Source organism: Stomoxys calcitrans, chromosome 5 (genome assembly GCF_963082655.1).
Source record: "Stomoxys calcitrans chromosome 5, idStoCalc2.1, whole genome shotgun sequence".
NCBI classification, from domain to species: domain Eukaryota; kingdom Metazoa; phylum Arthropoda; class Insecta; order Diptera; family Muscidae; genus Stomoxys; species Stomoxys calcitrans.
In genome coordinates, this window is record NC_081556.1 from 58,610,321 (window position 1) to 58,627,040 (window position 16,720).

General features: G+C 39.7%; 4 protein-coding genes across 4 annotated transcripts; 1 reads left to right on the forward strand and 3 right to left on the reverse strand.

Annotated features, from left to right (window-relative positions):
• Positions 1–3,519: 3,519 nt before the first annotated feature.
• Positions 3,520–5,118, reverse strand: LOC131997914 (uncharacterized protein CG5098-like). The gene has a single exon (XM_059369792.1). The coding sequence runs from the start codon at positions 5,116–5,118 to the stop codon at positions 3,520–3,522; it is 1,599 nt and encodes a 532-aa protein (XP_059225775.1).
• A 1,812-nt stretch (positions 5,119–6,930) lies between these two features.
• LOC106087987 (alpha-ketoglutarate dehydrogenase component 4) lies at positions 6,931–7,559 on the forward strand. Its single transcript, XM_013253259.2, has 2 exons — positions 6,931–7,203; positions 7,323–7,559. The coding sequence occupies exons 1-2, from the start codon at positions 7,048–7,050 to the stop codon at positions 7,425–7,427; spliced, it is 261 nt and encodes an 86-aa protein (XP_013108713.1). The 5' UTR covers positions 6,931–7,047; the 3' UTR covers positions 7,428–7,559.
• A 2,480-nt stretch (positions 7,560–10,039) lies between these two features.
• Positions 10,040–11,152, reverse strand: LOC131997916 (uncharacterized). The gene has a single exon (XM_059369794.1). The coding sequence runs from the start codon at positions 11,150–11,152 to the stop codon at positions 10,040–10,042; it is 1,113 nt and encodes a 370-aa protein (XP_059225777.1).
• A 247-nt stretch (positions 11,153–11,399) lies between these two features.
• LOC131997631 (uncharacterized) lies at positions 11,400–16,474 on the reverse strand. Its single transcript, XM_059368782.1, has 2 exons — positions 11,603–16,474; positions 11,400–11,546 (listed from the first exon to the last, which is right to left on the reverse strand). Exons 1-2 carry the CDS (start codon positions 15,710–15,712, stop codon positions 11,490–11,492), a joined length of 4,167 nt encoding a protein of 1,388 aa, XP_059224765.1. The 5' UTR covers positions 15,713–16,474; the 3' UTR covers positions 11,400–11,489.
• Between the last annotated feature and the right edge of the window lie 246 nt (positions 16,475–16,720).

A 16,720-nucleotide genomic window follows, 5' to 3' on the forward strand; every position in this document is an offset into this window, starting at 1 on the left:
CTGTAGGTGCTCTGATGTATTTGATGCTAGGAACAAGACCAGATTTGGCATATAGTGTCGGTTATCTATCAAGACACCTTGACAACTACACTTGTGAAGATATTCAAAAGCTCAAGCGAGTATTCAGATATATAGCTGGTTCCATAGATGTTGGAATAGCTTATAATAAAGAAGGGCCCAAGCTATTAGAATGTTACAGCGATGCTGACTATGGTGGATGTGTCACTACAGGACGTTCTACAACAGGTGTTGTTGCAACTTATGCAGGTGGAGCTTTATCTTGGATGAGTCAACGACAACCAACAGTGTCAACTTCAACAACTGAAGCAGAAATTATAGCTGCAAGTGAAGCCGCAAAAGAAGTAATATGGCTTACACGACTTTTCAAGGACATAATAAATTATAAGGACATTCCAATTATAAATATAGACAATACAGCTGCGATTCGTCTATCAAAGAATCCAGAATTTCATAAACGAACAAAGCACATTGATCTAAAACACTTCTTCGTACGTGAAAAGGTAACAGAAGGTTTATTGTCAACGACTCAAGTTTCAACTGAAAATCAACTCGCAGATATGATGACCAAGCCTTTACCAAAGTCACGTTTACAGTACTTGTGTACTCGTTTAAATATAATTTAATTAAACAAGGGAAAGTGTTGAAGTATATGTTTAACAAATTAATATCTACTTGTATCGTTCTTTGTTATTATGTTACTAGGCAATGATTTTATGTATTTGTATGTTCGAGAAATTATTTTTTCAAACTTCAACTTCAATAAAACTTTTCAATCTAATCATTTTGAGTATAGAATTTCCTCAGCACAACATCGTATAATTGCTGATATTACGTTACATTTTTTTAAGGAAAAAGTAATAGAATCACCCGAAAAGAAATTTAAAAATTAAAAAAAAGAAAACTAAATATTGCAAGAAAAAAAGCACCCTGCGTGGGAATTAATTTTCGAAAAATAACTACCGCTGCTAATAAAAAGAAAAAAAATAAATTATATAGAAGAACCTTTTTATTTTGGCCAATATAAAGAAAATACTTATACGATTCGTTAAAATAAGATATATTTTCCTAATAATTGCAACATAAGGACCATACAACAGGTTCAGAGAACATGCTGTCTTGGCATAGGCGGAGCGATGAGGACCACGACCACTAGGGCACCGGAGACTATTCTAGATATCCGGCCCATTGTCATACACATTAAGTGTGAGACAGCCACTGCGGTTATGAGACTTATGGCGATGGGAGAATGGATTGAGGATAGGAGCAGCTCATACCATCGCGGTATAATCGAGGCGACGATAGGAAACCTGGAAGGAAGGCAAGAGGTTTCTGATCGGATACCTGAGATGAACCTTGAAGTCGAGTGCGAGGCACTGCTGCCATCGGCACAGTCTTGGATTGACTGAACCCTAGTATTGCCATCTGGAAGATCATGTTACGCGGATGGATCAAAGTTAGAGGACAGAGTGGGCCTGGGGGTTTACATTGAGAACCCAGGGACTGAGATCTGTTTTAGACTGCCTGACCATAATACGGTCCTGCAGGTGAAGATACGGGCGATCACGGAATGTGGAGGTGGTGTGGTGCTAACGCGGGGAGTTCGATTGTGAACATCTTAACCGACATTAAAATTGCCATAAGGGCAATCACAACCAGGACGGTAAGGTCACGAACAGTCTTGCAGTGTAAGGAGATTAACGCCTTCTCTGAGGATGGGAAAATCCGCATCGTTTAGGTGCCGGGCCATAACGGAGTAAGGGGAGACGTTTTGGCGGTAAAGGCCAGAGGACTGCCGCCAATAAACCCTTTCGGGTCGACGCAGTTCAAATTAAGGGCGTAGGCAATGAATGCGCATGCAACCCTGTGGAACAGCGAAACGGTCGGTAGGACGGCGAAAATCCTATGGTGGGATCCACATCGTGAGAAGACGAGGCTATTACTGAAAGGAAGCAAGAAGGAGGTCAGTATAGCTATTGGTATCATAACGGGACTACGAGCTCACTTATCGGTGCGGCAAGTGATAGCATGTGTAGGACATGCGGGGAAAATGATGAGACGTTGGAGCATTTCCATTGTCATTGCCCGGCTTTCGAGTACAACAGATACCGGTACTTAGGTGGAGACACAATATCAGACATTAACCAACTTAGGGGAGTGGTATTGAAAACATTTAGGGATTTTTTGAGTAGCACGGAATTCCTAACTTAAAATTCTCTCTTTAGAGGTTACTTTATAGTTTTTAGAGCGCACAACAAGCCGATTACTGGCTTAGGTGTATATCCATAGTGGCATGTGGCGGATTAATATCTGCACCCTCTTTGAAATTAACTTAAAGTTGTATCGCATGCCACATAAAAACAAAGTTAGTTAGAAACACACGCACAAATACAACGTTTTAGTAGTCGTTCAGTGGATGTGATTGTCAATTTGGTCGATGGACATCGTATGTTGTTTGCAAATGAACACCACTCAGATCGGTGCCATATGAAGCCCAAGCAAGCAGAGGAATGAGACACCAAGTTTTGTTGATCAGTGTAGATAAACTCCGTTTTTGCACTTGCTTTTTTTTGGATCAGAATTGCTTTTATCAGTGATGTACGTGCTGCCTGTCTCCGTATGTTCAAAAGTGACAGACTTATTTCCACTGATTTCTTTACCCAACCCATTACAGAGCACGAAAATTAATTTCAGATCAATTCAAATCAATTTCATAACTTTGAACGGTAGCTATGTGTGTGTGTTTCTTCTATTCAGTTACGGTCAATGTGAACCCTCGTGAGTATTGCTCAAAATGTAAAATAGGGCCAGCAATCATTTTATGCTCATCAGCAAAAACACAATAGCTCAACGAATTTAAAGGAGTATTTTGTGTTTTGGTCATTGAGAGTCGGAAGCGTCAACAATGATTGCTAGTATAAGGTGTGAGCTTGCCATTCGTTGTATGTCTACCATGTGCACTTATTTTTAAGATGGCTTGCTGCAGGAATAGAATAACAACAATGCAACACCCGAATGAAGACACACGAAGATGCTTACACTTTATGTGTGTTACTATTCGTTTTTTTCTGTTCCCACTGGCAAAAAAAAAGCATAACTTTTTGTGCAATTTTCGAAAAATTTTGCTCACTCTTTTTGAATATACGGCCACAATTTCTATCGGCCGCATACCTATACTTTGAAATTGTGCTTTACTACTGTTCTTTTAGAATCAAAATCAAATTCAGTGATTTGTTAAGCTTCACGAAATTAAGTACATTTTTATTTAGAAATAAATGTACTGGCGAAAATTCCTGGAGGGTTACAAAATCTAAATTTTACTAGATATCCTTTATTTTATTCAAATCACCATTAGATGTGTTTTTCCTACCCCTAAAAAATTACTATATTGGTAATTGTTATTATTTAATAATTTATTTATTTGATGTGTGTATTAATTACGCATTCTTATTGAAAGGGAATTGATTTCCCTTCGATCTGGGTTTAATTGGTTTTTGCCCTTCACGCATGTTTCGCACAGTGAGACCACAATTTACTCTCGTCTAAGACCCATGCATTTTCACGAGCACAAACTAGATGCACAGTTTCTTCACATTCTCTTTCCAGACAGCAGATAGTAGCGCCCATTTTTTCGCACAGTATGCATTTATGAAATGAACTGTTCCAAATGGCGCTTTCAAGACCCACAAGTCGCGAACCAGCTAAAAAAAGATTTGGAGCCCACACACCGCAATCCTCGTGGAACCATACTTCAATATTATTGGGCATTGCGTTATGAATACCATTTTGCCGTATTGATTTCAAGTCATCTTCCAAAGTTCTATAGCCACCAAATTTTTCTACCACAATTGGTTCGTATACTGTCTGATTTGCGGTCACTTTTTTTGAGTAGGGAGAAACATTATTAACGTAGTTAGTTGGTGTCCCAATGTATGAGTGTTTTGATTCACTTGTGGAATTGGTCATGTTCATGTTTGCTGTATGTTTATAGTCATCGCAATCTACAGCCACATAATAAGGACCAAACAGATCGCCAAGACCTTTCTTATGTGGACCACGTTTGCAAAATACACATATCCATGTTGAATCTGCCGTATCGGCGTCATATTTATTACTAAGTGTCGAAGAATATGTACCTCTAGCGTTCTTTCGTTCATAACTGCCGGTTTTTTTTAGCTTATTTGTTTTATCTGCGCATTCATCGAAACTAGGCGTATTTACGATGCTAACTTGGCCATCACTCTTTATTAAGATAAATGGAGATCGGTACTTAATCTCCATGTCTCTGGAATGTTGAACTTTTTCATCTGGTTCATTATCATGGTCAGAGGATGAGCAGTTACCTAAATGCCGAGTTTTAAACTTTTGTTGTTTCCATTTCATGGATCCATGTACTGTCTCATTTCTCATATTTTTTTTATGTTTTGATTTTGCCTTTGTAATGGTGTCCATTTTAGTATCGTTGGATTGTTTTTTGTTATTCCCTGCACTTTTGTTTTTGTTATTAGATAGCGTATTGGCATTTAAATTTGTATCATTCGTATTGTCGTGCTTTTGCATTGATATCGGCTTGGAGAGGTGTGGACCACTTGATTTAAAATCATTTTGTATCTCGGGCGCATGGTTCATTTGCTGCTCAATGCTGATAGAAGGTCTTCTAGGTGGTAGCTTATTTTGTATGGATTTGGAAACAATTTTTTCATCCATTGATTTTTCATTTAATGGACTTGAACAATTAATTGTTGTAGATGGGAGAGCATATTCAGTGCACTTGACTGCAGCCTTCGTCTGCAAAGTTTTTTCGGTCACACTGACATCTCCGGCATTGTTATTTCCAGGATTGGATTTCTTGTTTGCAGTGGATGTATCTCCCTTAACATTTAAATGGGAGGACTGTTCATCATCAATTCCGGCAAACATTTCTTCCAATTTTATCTCAACCTCTTCAAAGCGCCTTTTGTCGGGCGATTTTATTGCTTTACTTTCAGAGGTGAAGTCAGAATTACCAACGTTCAATTCAGATGATTTCTGCTTATTTTTATATGATTTAGTAGAATCTGCCTCTTTTGGCCAAGGCCTCTGAAGAAGGGGGCCACTCATTTTCTTCTTATTCTTTCAGAAGTTCATTTGCTTATAATTAAAGGAAATAATTAAATTCCTTTCTGTACTTGGGATCACCTCTTATAGTAAGGTATTTGCATAGGGTATTTGGACTGCGGTTTGATTAAGCCACTTCCACGTTTGATGTAGACAGCTGACCCGTAGACGAAGTTCCAAACAATCCTTGCTCAAATTTTTATTCATTCTTCTAAAACCCAACCAAAGGTTTGCAACTATTCAAGTTCTTCACATTTACATGGCAACACAGCACAAACAAGGCTAATGTTTTCTTATCACGGATCAATTTTAGAATTGTAGACAAATTTTCCACAAATAAACTATTCCTTTGTATTGCTTCCCACCGGTTATCCTCTTCAACGATTTGATGTGAATATATGAATAAATACAAATACAGTGGGATCCAAAAGTCGGATTTAGACTAATCGATTAATTGACTTTTGGTGTAAAAACGTCGAAAAGACGAAGTCAACTTTCACGGATTAAAAAGTCGAATAATTGATTCTGAAGTCGAATGGTGGAATATACAGTCAATTGTTGTATTTTATTTCAGTACTATTATTGTCTTATTATCTGTTATTGCATGTTATCGATAACTTACCAGACAACCATGGCTGAATTATAGCCTGTTTATCTTGAAATTTTTTTAATTCTGCCCGTACAAACGTACATGCGTATACATGAATATGCTTATCACACACATCCATACACAGTTCTTAAAAACAGCTGCATATTGGTACTTTTATTGATTATTCAGCCATGAAATCGAGTTTATATGGGATTTAAAAATAAATCCTGCAAAAATAGAATTTACTTTTCTATGGTAAAACTTGCAAAACAAAAACACAGGATTTAGAACTTAAATCTTGAAAAGGTCATAAATTCGGATTTAGTGGCCTATGTAAACGCACTTTTAAGACAATGAAACCAACGATACAATTCTGTGGCGATGGTGGCGCAAATTCCAACTAGGATGTCAAATTTCTGGACACTTCCTAATTAACATTCTAATAATTTTTAATTGCATTATCATCTGTAGCAACATTTATGATTATAAACTTGTTAATTACAAATTGAAACAACTAAAATGTGAATAAAGGAACAAAATGTGAAAAGAAATTTAAAATCCAAACCAAACCTTTTATGTTCTATTGTAGTAGGATTTGGATACATCTCTGGATTTGGACAACTCTATCATCTGGGCAAGGAGCCAACCAAGATATATTCATTTACAGGTGTGACAGTTGCCCAACAATAAAATAGTGCAACAGCGATTTTTAGTATGTTACTAGTTCGGGCCATTTTTCGTTGTTTGTATGTTTCATGGTTCTTAACCATGGTTCAGTGATTAGTGCAACTCTGATTTTGTGTATGTTACTATTGGGTTGCCCAAAAAGTAATTGCGGATTTTTTAAAAGAAAGTAAATGCATTTTTAATAGAACTTAGAATGAACTTTAATCAAATATACTTTTTTACACTTTTTTTCTAAAGCAAGCTAAAAGTAACAGCTGATATCTGACAAAAGAAAGAATGCAATTACAGAGTCACAAGCTGTGAAAAAATTTGTCAACGCCGACTATATGAAAATTCCGCAATTACTTTTTGGGCAACCCAATAGTTCGTGCCATTTTTCGTTGTTTTGTGTTTTATGGTTCTTAACTATTGTATAATAGACACACACAACCAAAACTCGTTGACAGATAGTGCACTTCCAACCCTTTTCAGCTGTTCGCGTGAGACCACCTTCAGTAAAGTGGCTATTTCATGCAATATATCTCAATATGTGAACAACACATTACATGCTGTCATAAACAGCTGTTGATATCTAGTTGTGCTGCTAGTTGTGAAAAAAGTGCTCAGCTACCTTTAAATTCAATTCCTACTTCGACTGCAAATTTGGCAAATTCGCAATGGTTTTCCGTACTTTAGTTGTGCAGGGAGCAAAACGGGTTCCTTTGATTAAGTTTCGAAAAGGAGGTTACCCGGGTATGACAGCTGGCGGTGACTCCGGATCGAATCAGGCGAGTTCATATCAACAATCTCCTTATATGGTGGACGTTAAAAATGTAATCGTTTGCAACTAACCTTTTCGTAGATCATGAAAACTCCCTCAGTTCATTAACACTATATTTTGTAGAATTATCTTTCTGTTAGTGCCATCTTAATATTTTTACTTTTTCCACAGCACTCTCCGAATGCAATTGAAGATTGGGAATTGCCTCCACGATATTGGCGCAAACCTATCAGTGTAGATGAGATGGAATATATTAACCGCGGAGGGCCAGCTTAGGTGTACTTGCACCAACATGTCAAATAAAAATAAAGATTTTAGTCTGCTAAACGATGTTTAAACATGCCGTTATTATAACATTAACTTGTGTTATGCAATAAATCTGAGAATATTAAATATTTACAACTAGCACATCGAGGAAGGTTTTATGATATTCTAAATGCCATTTTACGACAATTGATCAATCCTTTTACGACTATTGCAATAGTTTTACCCGATATGTATAATTATATATGACGAGCTAATGCCCACGAGAATGTTTTTAAAAAGGAGAGTTTGTTTCCATGAGTTTTAAAGACAAAAAATTGCCAGTTTCAGACAATCGGGACGGATAGTACACATAAAAAAGGTCATCTAAACTTCTTAACATAAGAAACAATTTGCGCCTTTCCTCAGGAGAAGTTTTCGTTTACTTTCTTGGGGGTGCTAAGCCTACCCCAGAGTTCTTTCTATGCTTATGATTATACCTACTTATAATTCAATTATAAGTATAATAATGCAATGAATAAATAAACCACCAAACCCCAAAGCATCCGTTTTAGAGGAGTTCTAAATGCATAGTAGTACCCACAAAACTAAATGAACTATGAACACCACACAGGCTGGAACTTTGAGGTCCAATCTGTGTGGTGTTCTTCGTTATCACAAGAAGCATAGCAGGTAGATATCGAGCGCGTTCACAAGTTGCGGAGTAGCTTCAACTGCAGTCGCGGGCAATCAGCGGTATCGAGTGGAGTCTCAGAGGCCGAAAGTCACGGGCTCTTGCTTAAATACTGAGTGCTAATGATGCTCGATGTGACAAGGCGAGCTATTGGCCCCTTTAAATAACCAATGACCATAATGTTGCCGCTGCGATTGGTCGTATAGACCGGAAGGAGCTTACTCACCTATAAGAGCTTGACGAGGATCCCCACCTCCACATGCAAATGTGGCTAAAATCGAAGTCATGGAGTCCTGGTGAAATCTGTAAGTTGCATTGGACCTTTGTACGGGACCTTGGTTAGATCATATTTGGATATAGCTACTATATAAAGCAATTCTGTTCCATCAAATTTATAGAATTGTGTAAGGTATTTTTAATTAAACCTCTTGACAAACATCGAAATATGGTCCGATTTGGACCAAATTCGATACGAATATTGAGTGGTCTAATAAGTACAAGTCAATGATCAAATTTGTATAACAAAATATTGGGCTTTTTTGGTAGAAATATCCAAATATAGACCGATCTGAACCATATACGACACGGATGTCGAAAAGCCTAGCATAAGTAACTGTGTCAAATTTCAGCGAAATAGGATTATAAATATGCCGTTTATGGGGCCAAGACTTTAAATCGAGAGATCGGTCTATATGGCAGCTATATCCAAATCTGAACCGATCTAGGCCAAAGTGCAGATCCATCCGTGTAACGTGATCTTCCAGATGGCAATACTAGGGTTCCGTCAATCTAAGACTGTGCCGATGGCAGCAGTGCCTCGCACTCGAATTCAAGGTTCATCTCAGGTATCCAATCGGAAACCTCTTCCCTTCCTTCCAGGTTTCCTATCGTCGCCTCGATTATACCGCGATGGTATGAGTTGCTTATTCCTCAATCCATTCTCCCGTCGCCTTAAATCTCATAGCCGCACTGGCTGCCTCACACTTAATCTGTATGTATGATATTATTATAGGTCATTGGAGATTCCAAGTGGGCCACATTAGTTCTTATTTGGATATACATTCCATATAAAATAATCCTTCGACCGATCCCATATAAATTGACCCGATCCCGATTTGAGGTCTTGAGCTCGTAGAAGCCGCCATTGCAAATTTGTAGCCCCCTCATTAGTCGACCTTCCGATTAGTCTTCTACGGCACTAAGGCGATTCAATTTTTAACTAATTTGACAGAAATTGGTATTCCTAAAATTCACATGCGCCCTAAAACTATGTTAATTTGTGCAAATTGGTAGAATACAATGTGTGTACTTGTTTTATTAAATATTATTACCCCAACTGCGTCTCCCTGCTCCGATTTAGGGTTGGAAAGACGTCTTTACGGTAAACCTGCCTCTATTTCACATATACTGTTCAGTTGCTGTTGCTTTTCTTTTCTTCGTGAACCGATGAATAAACGTCTCACACCAGTTGGCCTTCCAAAATAACAAAACTGAAGTATGGCTTTATGTTTGAAATGATGAAACTGCTGGATATATTTATTTTGCTTGATATGTGTTTTGTATTTTAAATATAAGGGTTGTACATTTGATGTGTGTGTGTGTGTTTAAGGTGTGAGGTTACGTTAATGTGTTGTTTATTCACTATTAATAAATAAAGATTCAAGTTAAAATTTACATTTAACACTTTAAAACTTTAACAAGTTCAATAAAAATTACAACAAAAAATGCAAAGCACGACTTACATGTTTTTTTGGTATCACGAATAGAAAAGAACAAGTATTTGCCAGAAGGGCCTATTTATACAAAAAATTGGCTTAAAAATAAACAAAAACAATAAACAAAATGAAGATATGTCGCAAATTGGCTTGGGATATTTCAGCCATTGTACTTCATTGCTGACAGTTGCACCAGCATTTTGCAACAACAGGGTTACCGTCGAGCAGGGTTGCCCTCAAACGACATCCCCACCCCCGTGAACTGACCCAGAGGGGGAGGCTTCACCTTCACCAGCAGAGTCTTCAACGTCTAGTATGGCCAACTTGGAAACAGGACGGCGGTAGACACCCACATCTGTGCGCACTTCGGCTGAACGTGCTACACCATCTTTGCCGCGATGGAGCTCGATGACACGCCCTCTTTTCCATTGGCTTCTTGGAAGATCTGGGTCACAAATAAAAACAAGGCAGCCCACGTCCAACGGTTGTGATGGCAAACACCATTTCGTCCTTCTCGTCAGCTCAGGAAGATATTCACGCAGCCATTGATGCCACATGCCGTTCTTTAAGTTCTGCACCACACGCCACTGCTTTCGAAGACACATCAATCTGGGCTCATATGGTGCCGGAGTTTGGGTTGAATTAGTGCACCCAAGCAGAAAATGATTCGGGGTCAATGGTTCCGGGTCTTCGGGAGTCACAGGTAGATGAGTCAAGGGTCTCGAATTGATGATGTTCTCTGCTTCGATTAGAAACGATTGGAGCGTTTCGAGCTTTGGAGCCTGCTCTTTCAACATGATGTACAATGCCTTCTTCACGGACTGCACAAGCCGTTCCCATACGCCGCCTTCACTTGGATTCAACGGAGTGTTGAATATCCATTTGATGCCCAATGCCGTCAAACCTGAAGAGAGACTATTAGTATCCAAAAACATATCAATACCTTGTAATTCCTTTGCTATGCCAACAAAATTGGTCCCGTTGTCGCTTCTTATGGATACAGGGACACCTCTTCTATTAATGAAGTTGCGGATACACATCAGGCAAGCATCGCTGGACAGGTCTGTGGCAATCTCCAGGTGGATGGCACGGGTTGTAAAGCAGGTAAAAAGAGCAACCCACCTTTTCTCACGTTGACGGCGGATTCCAACACTTACTGGGCCAAAATAATCAAGTCCTGTGTATGTGAAGGCTCGAACGTATGGGGTCACCCTCTCCATCGGTAAGGCAGACATCTGGGGTTGACGTGGCCTGGCTCGACGAAGTTTGCAGGCGGAACAGTGGCTCTGGATGCTATTTAATAGTTGACGCAGTGATGGCACCCAGTACTTTTGACGTATTTCGCTCATAGCAGTGGCAGTGTTGATGTGCAGGAACTTTCTGTGGTAGAATTCCACCAATAACCTGGTGAACCGATGATTTTTCGGCAAAATTATGGGCTGCCTGGCTTCCAGATTCAAAAAGGCAGCATTTTGGATTCTCCCAGACGCACGAATTAAGCCATCTTGGCCAACAAAGGGATTCAGCGACAATAATTGGCTGCTTTGGCTCACTGAGTGTTGTTTTTTCAGGTCCTCAAGTTCGTCTTCGTATTGTTGACGTTGCACATGACGGCACAGATAAGACACGGCATTCTCTTCTTCTTCCAGGGACAGATCACACAAGAACAACGCCTCACCTTTGATTTTACGCCTCATGTTTTGCACATACCGGAACACCCATGCCATAGCCCGTTTCAGCCTTCTGTAATTGGAAAAATTATCAATATTTGGAATGCACCAACATACCTTCTGAGCCACCAGAACTCTGTGCTTGGATCGCAGTTCTGAGCCACTTTCATCCTTTTTCATTTGATTGTGCACCTCACTCGGCCAATACGATTCCGCCTTCAGCAAAAACGTTGGTCCATTTTTCCAACGTCCTTCGGGTTCATATGGCTTGAACAGTTTTGAGCGAGTTCCTTCGTCTGCAGTGTTCTCGTTACCAGGGCACCACCTCCATTGTTCAATGCTGCTGCCGTCCAATATCTCAGCCACACGATTTGCCACATATTGCTTGTATCTTCGGTGATCTGACCGAATCCACTGTATCACCGTAAAAGAATCTGACCAAAAGAAAACATTATTAACACAGCACAAATGGTTTTTTAATATGGCCTCTTTCATTCGAACGCCCATTACAGCAGCTTGCAATTCCAGTTTTGGTATTGTGTGATACCGTGTCGGGGCACAGCTTGTTTTGCCCATTACAAACATCACTTTAACACCACTGACACTTACCACTCTCCAATATGCCACAACTGCCATAGCCTCTTCGCTTGCATCCACAAAGACATGTAGATCAACATTGCTGCTGCTAAAACCACCGGCGTAACATCTTGGAATCTTAAATTCCACCAATCTCGATAACTGCTCCAACCAGTACTTCCACTGGCTATAAATTTCTGACGGCAATTGCTCGTCCCAACTTACCCCACATTTCCAGACCTTCTGCATTAGCACCTTTGACGTCACCATAAAATCGCACAGGAATCCGTATGGGTCGTATACGGACATATTTAGGCCGAGCATCTCCCTTTTTGTTGGCACCTTTGTAAAATTTAATATATTTTTGTCCACTTTGGCCAAACGCAAATGAAAACAAAAATCATCTGTCTTTGGTGCCCAATGAATACCGAGTACCCGTTCTATGCTGTCACCAAAAAGAAAGTTGCCACTGTTCTCGCCATTGCCAGGATTATTACCACATAGTATTGCCACTCGTTCACTGTTGGATATTATGTTGCGAAGATGGAAACCACCGGATTTATGGATCCTTACCACTTCGCGAACAACATTAAGGGCTTCATCTTCAGTTTCGAAACAATCGACATAATCATCCACATAATGACGTTCGATGATACCATGGACGGCTCTTGGTGACTTTTCGATGTATTTTGTCGCATTTTTATTCTTGACATATTGGGCAATGGTTGGTGAACAGGTGGCTCCAAAAATAAGCCTTTCCATAACATAAGTGTCCACAGGCTGCTCAGGATTGCCATCTCTCCACAGAAATCTTTGGCTATCTTGGTCTTTCCTGGCAATGGCGATCTGGTGAAACATCTCTTGTATGTCACCACATACAGCAATGGGGGATTCTCTAAATTTAAAAAGAATTGAAATTAATGAGTTATTAATGTCAGGACCAGGAAGTAAGGCTTTGTTTAATGAGAAGTTCATAACCTCGGCCGCCGCATCAAAAACCAGCCGAATTCCTTTTTTATTTGGATTTAGTACACCAAAATGGGGCAAATAAAAGGTCCGTTCGCGCATTATAGATTTTTCTTCATCCGATAATTTACGGCAATATCCTTTTTTAACATAATCTGCTATTTTATCGCAATATTCCATTTTATACTCACTGTCTTTTGCCATCTTACGTTCCACAGAGTACAAACGATTCAAAGCCATGTTGTATGAGTCAGGGATCGGTCTCACATCTTCTCTCCACAACAACGAACATTCATATCGGCCATTTACTTGCTTTGTGTTTGTTTCCAATATGCCCATTGCTCTCTCGTCTTCTTTGGATTTTATAGGTTTCACGGGTATTTTGGTTCCAAGGGTCTCCACATCAAAATAACCACGCATCATATCGCTCAACTCCTTCAAAACATCATTTTGGTACACACACTTCCTTACGTGTAAAGCCCTCTTTATGTTTGTTGGTTCTTCACCAGGAATTGGTCCATATATAACAGCGCCTAATCTGGTGGTTGACACAATGGGTCCAAATTCGGATAAAAGTGTAGGCGTCTCAATGGGAACTGTTAGGAAGGAATGGGTTAAGCTTAAAATCATTTTTGGTTGAACATTAGAATAATCCCGCATATTTAAATTGGCGATTTTGTCACTTTTTTGGGATTTCATAAAATGAGCTATGTGGCAACTCTGTACTGGCAATGACATATCCGATGAAACGTAAACATTGGAAAGTAAGTATTTTCTGTTAAATTGGCCAACTCCACTGATGGTCACGCGAATTTTTTCCGTTTTCTGTGTTACGCGGTGAGTATTAAGCCATTGCAGCTCCAAGTGCTCAGGTTCTCCATGGAGTTCAAGTTCTCGTGCTATTTCCAGATCCAGCATAGAAACGTTGGCGCCGTCGTCAATAAAGGCGTAAGTGCTTATTGTTTTGTGCTGCCCATACAAAGTTATGGGTAAAATCTGGAAAAGCACATTATCGGGAGAATGAGCTGCATGGCAATTTCGTCTTTCGGTTTGTGGTCGTTGTGCTTCGGACGTGACCGTGCGGTTATTTTGTGTCCCACCCGTCGTGGACAAATGAGTTGGCTCGGTCGCTGGCTCCGGTTGTGATTGTGAAAGTGTACTGTGCAATAAATTGTTGTGTGGCTTTGGGCAATCATTAACGCCACAACGGCGTTTTGTGTGGCAAAATTTAACTTGATGTCCACGTTTTAAACAACAAAAACAAATCTTGAGCCCTTTTATAGTGTTCCATCTTTTGTCGATGGACATGTTTAAAAATTCTGTACAGTGTTTTATGTTAGTGCACTCACCCTTACATACTGGACATTGGCTGACAGTGACGTTGACGTATTTTCGGTTTGGTGGCGGTGCAGTAGCAGCAAAATGGCGGCGGTTTGATGCGGCATTGGTCGAAGTTGACGGCAAGGTGTCATGGACGATATTGGCCAGGCGACGCAGTACTGATAGCCATTCTGCAAAGTCAACTATGGTGGCTGGTTGTTGTAATTGGAGGCATTTTTCGGCCCACTGCATTTGGCGGCTTGTGGAAAGTTTAGCGACCAGTTCGCTCAACAATGAAGGGTTGGAAAGATGGTGATCTCCCTTCACGTTCTTGACAAATGTGGCCATGTTCGAGATTTTGTTGGCGAAGTTTACCAGGGCTTCCAGGTTGTCATTGGCTAAAGGTGGAATGGCACGAACCTTTTCAATTTGGCTTCTAATCAGCTGTTCCGGACGACCAAAGGTTTCAAGCAGCGTTCGTATAATGGTGTCGACGTTGGCAGAATTACCTAGCAGCGATTCGACGGTTTCTCTGGCTCGACCCTTGATAGCATCTCTGAGGCGCATAATGTTGTGGAGGCTGTTATATCCAAATTCGGCTGTGGTGCTTTCGTACGCTTCATAAAAGGTTTGCCATTCTTCTGGAAGACCTGAAAATGTGGGGAGAGGATAAATTTTCTTGTGTGGAACAGATATAAAACTTTGTGGATACGAATTGTGGACAGACATATCCGAATTTATAGACCGTGATGGCGGCGGATATTGTGGCGTTGGCTGATAAACTTGCTGTTGTAGAGGCGACAGTTGTGGCGGCTGTTGTAGAAGATTCTGTGGCGGCTGATATTGTGACTGATTTGGTGGTGGCAGTGATGGCTGAGATGTTGGCAGTATTGGTTCTGGCATATTTGATGGCGGCTGTGGCAGCGTCGATGTAGGTAATGCGGACGTCGACGTCATTTGATTGGCTAACTGCGTTTCCACTTGTTTGGCAGTATTAACAAGTTGTGCTTGCATCTTCTTCGTTGATGCAATGTACTCACTTTGCATTACCTGCATTTGACGCTGCATCTGCACCATTTGCACTCTCATTTGCTTCATGAACTCACCGACTTCATTTACAGGTTTTGATGTCCCGGCTGGTGAATTGGCTGCAGTTTTCTGGTGCTGTAATTGAGAAGGCGGATTAATCGTATTGACATGAGTAGTACCGTCCATTGGCTGTAGCTGTGGCTGTCTTTGTTGGCTTTTTGCTGGCGTATCTGACTTTGGTGAGTGGTTGACAGACATTTCGCTGACGTATTGCTGATATCGGGCTGGCGGGGTTCCTTTTGTGCTTCTGCTGCTTGTTCTTCTTGGCTGATCTTGACAATTGGACATAAACTTGGCTGAATCTCGATCACAAAGGTAAGTAACACAATTCACACAAAGGCTGGCTTGATTTTAATGCAAAATTTGGCAAAAATTTGAGGGCTGGCTTCTTCAAAATAAATTTTGCATTAAAATAACACAAAATGTCCGTCCGTCCACGGCTTTTTTTTTAACGTTGTTTACTTGCCGCCAAACATATAACACAAAATGACTTTAAACATTGAATAAAATTGTTGCTTTTCTTTTCTTCGTGAACCGATGAATAAACGTCTCACACCAGTTGGCCTTCCAAAATAACAAAACTGAAGTATGGCTTTATGTTTGAAATGATGAAACTGCTGGATATATTTATTTTGCTTGATATGTGTTTTGTATTTTAAATATAAGGGTTGTACATTTGATGTGTGTGTGTGTGTTTAAGGTGTGAGGTTACGTTAATGTGTTGTTTATTCACTATTAATAAATAAAGATTCAAGTTAAAATTTACATTTAACACTTTAAAACTTTAACAAGTTCAATAAAAATTACAACAAAAAATGCAAAGCACGACTTACATGTTTTTTTGGTATCACGAATAGAAAAGAACAAGTATTTGCCAGAAGGGCCTATTTATACAAAAAATTGGCTTAAAAATAAACAAAAACAATAAACAAAATGAAGATATGTCGCAAATTGGCTTGGGATATTTCAGCCATTGTACTTCATTGCTGACAGTTGCACCAGCATTTTGCAACAACAGGGTTACCGTCGAGCAGGGTTGCCCTCAAACGACAGTTGCCAAAATTGATATTACAATTGATAAGATACTTGATTGCACATTAAAGGTTATACTGCCTCTAATACGATCTGTTCTGGACATCCATGAACTACGTGCTGATTATTATGTAATGTAATTTATGTTAACTTTAACTTATTTTCCCTTTATTCCCTTTGTACAGGCTGCGCCTGCGCCTGTGAAAAGTCAATTTAAACAAAAGTACTTTAGTTATTGTTTTCTTTTTTTATTTGAGAATATCC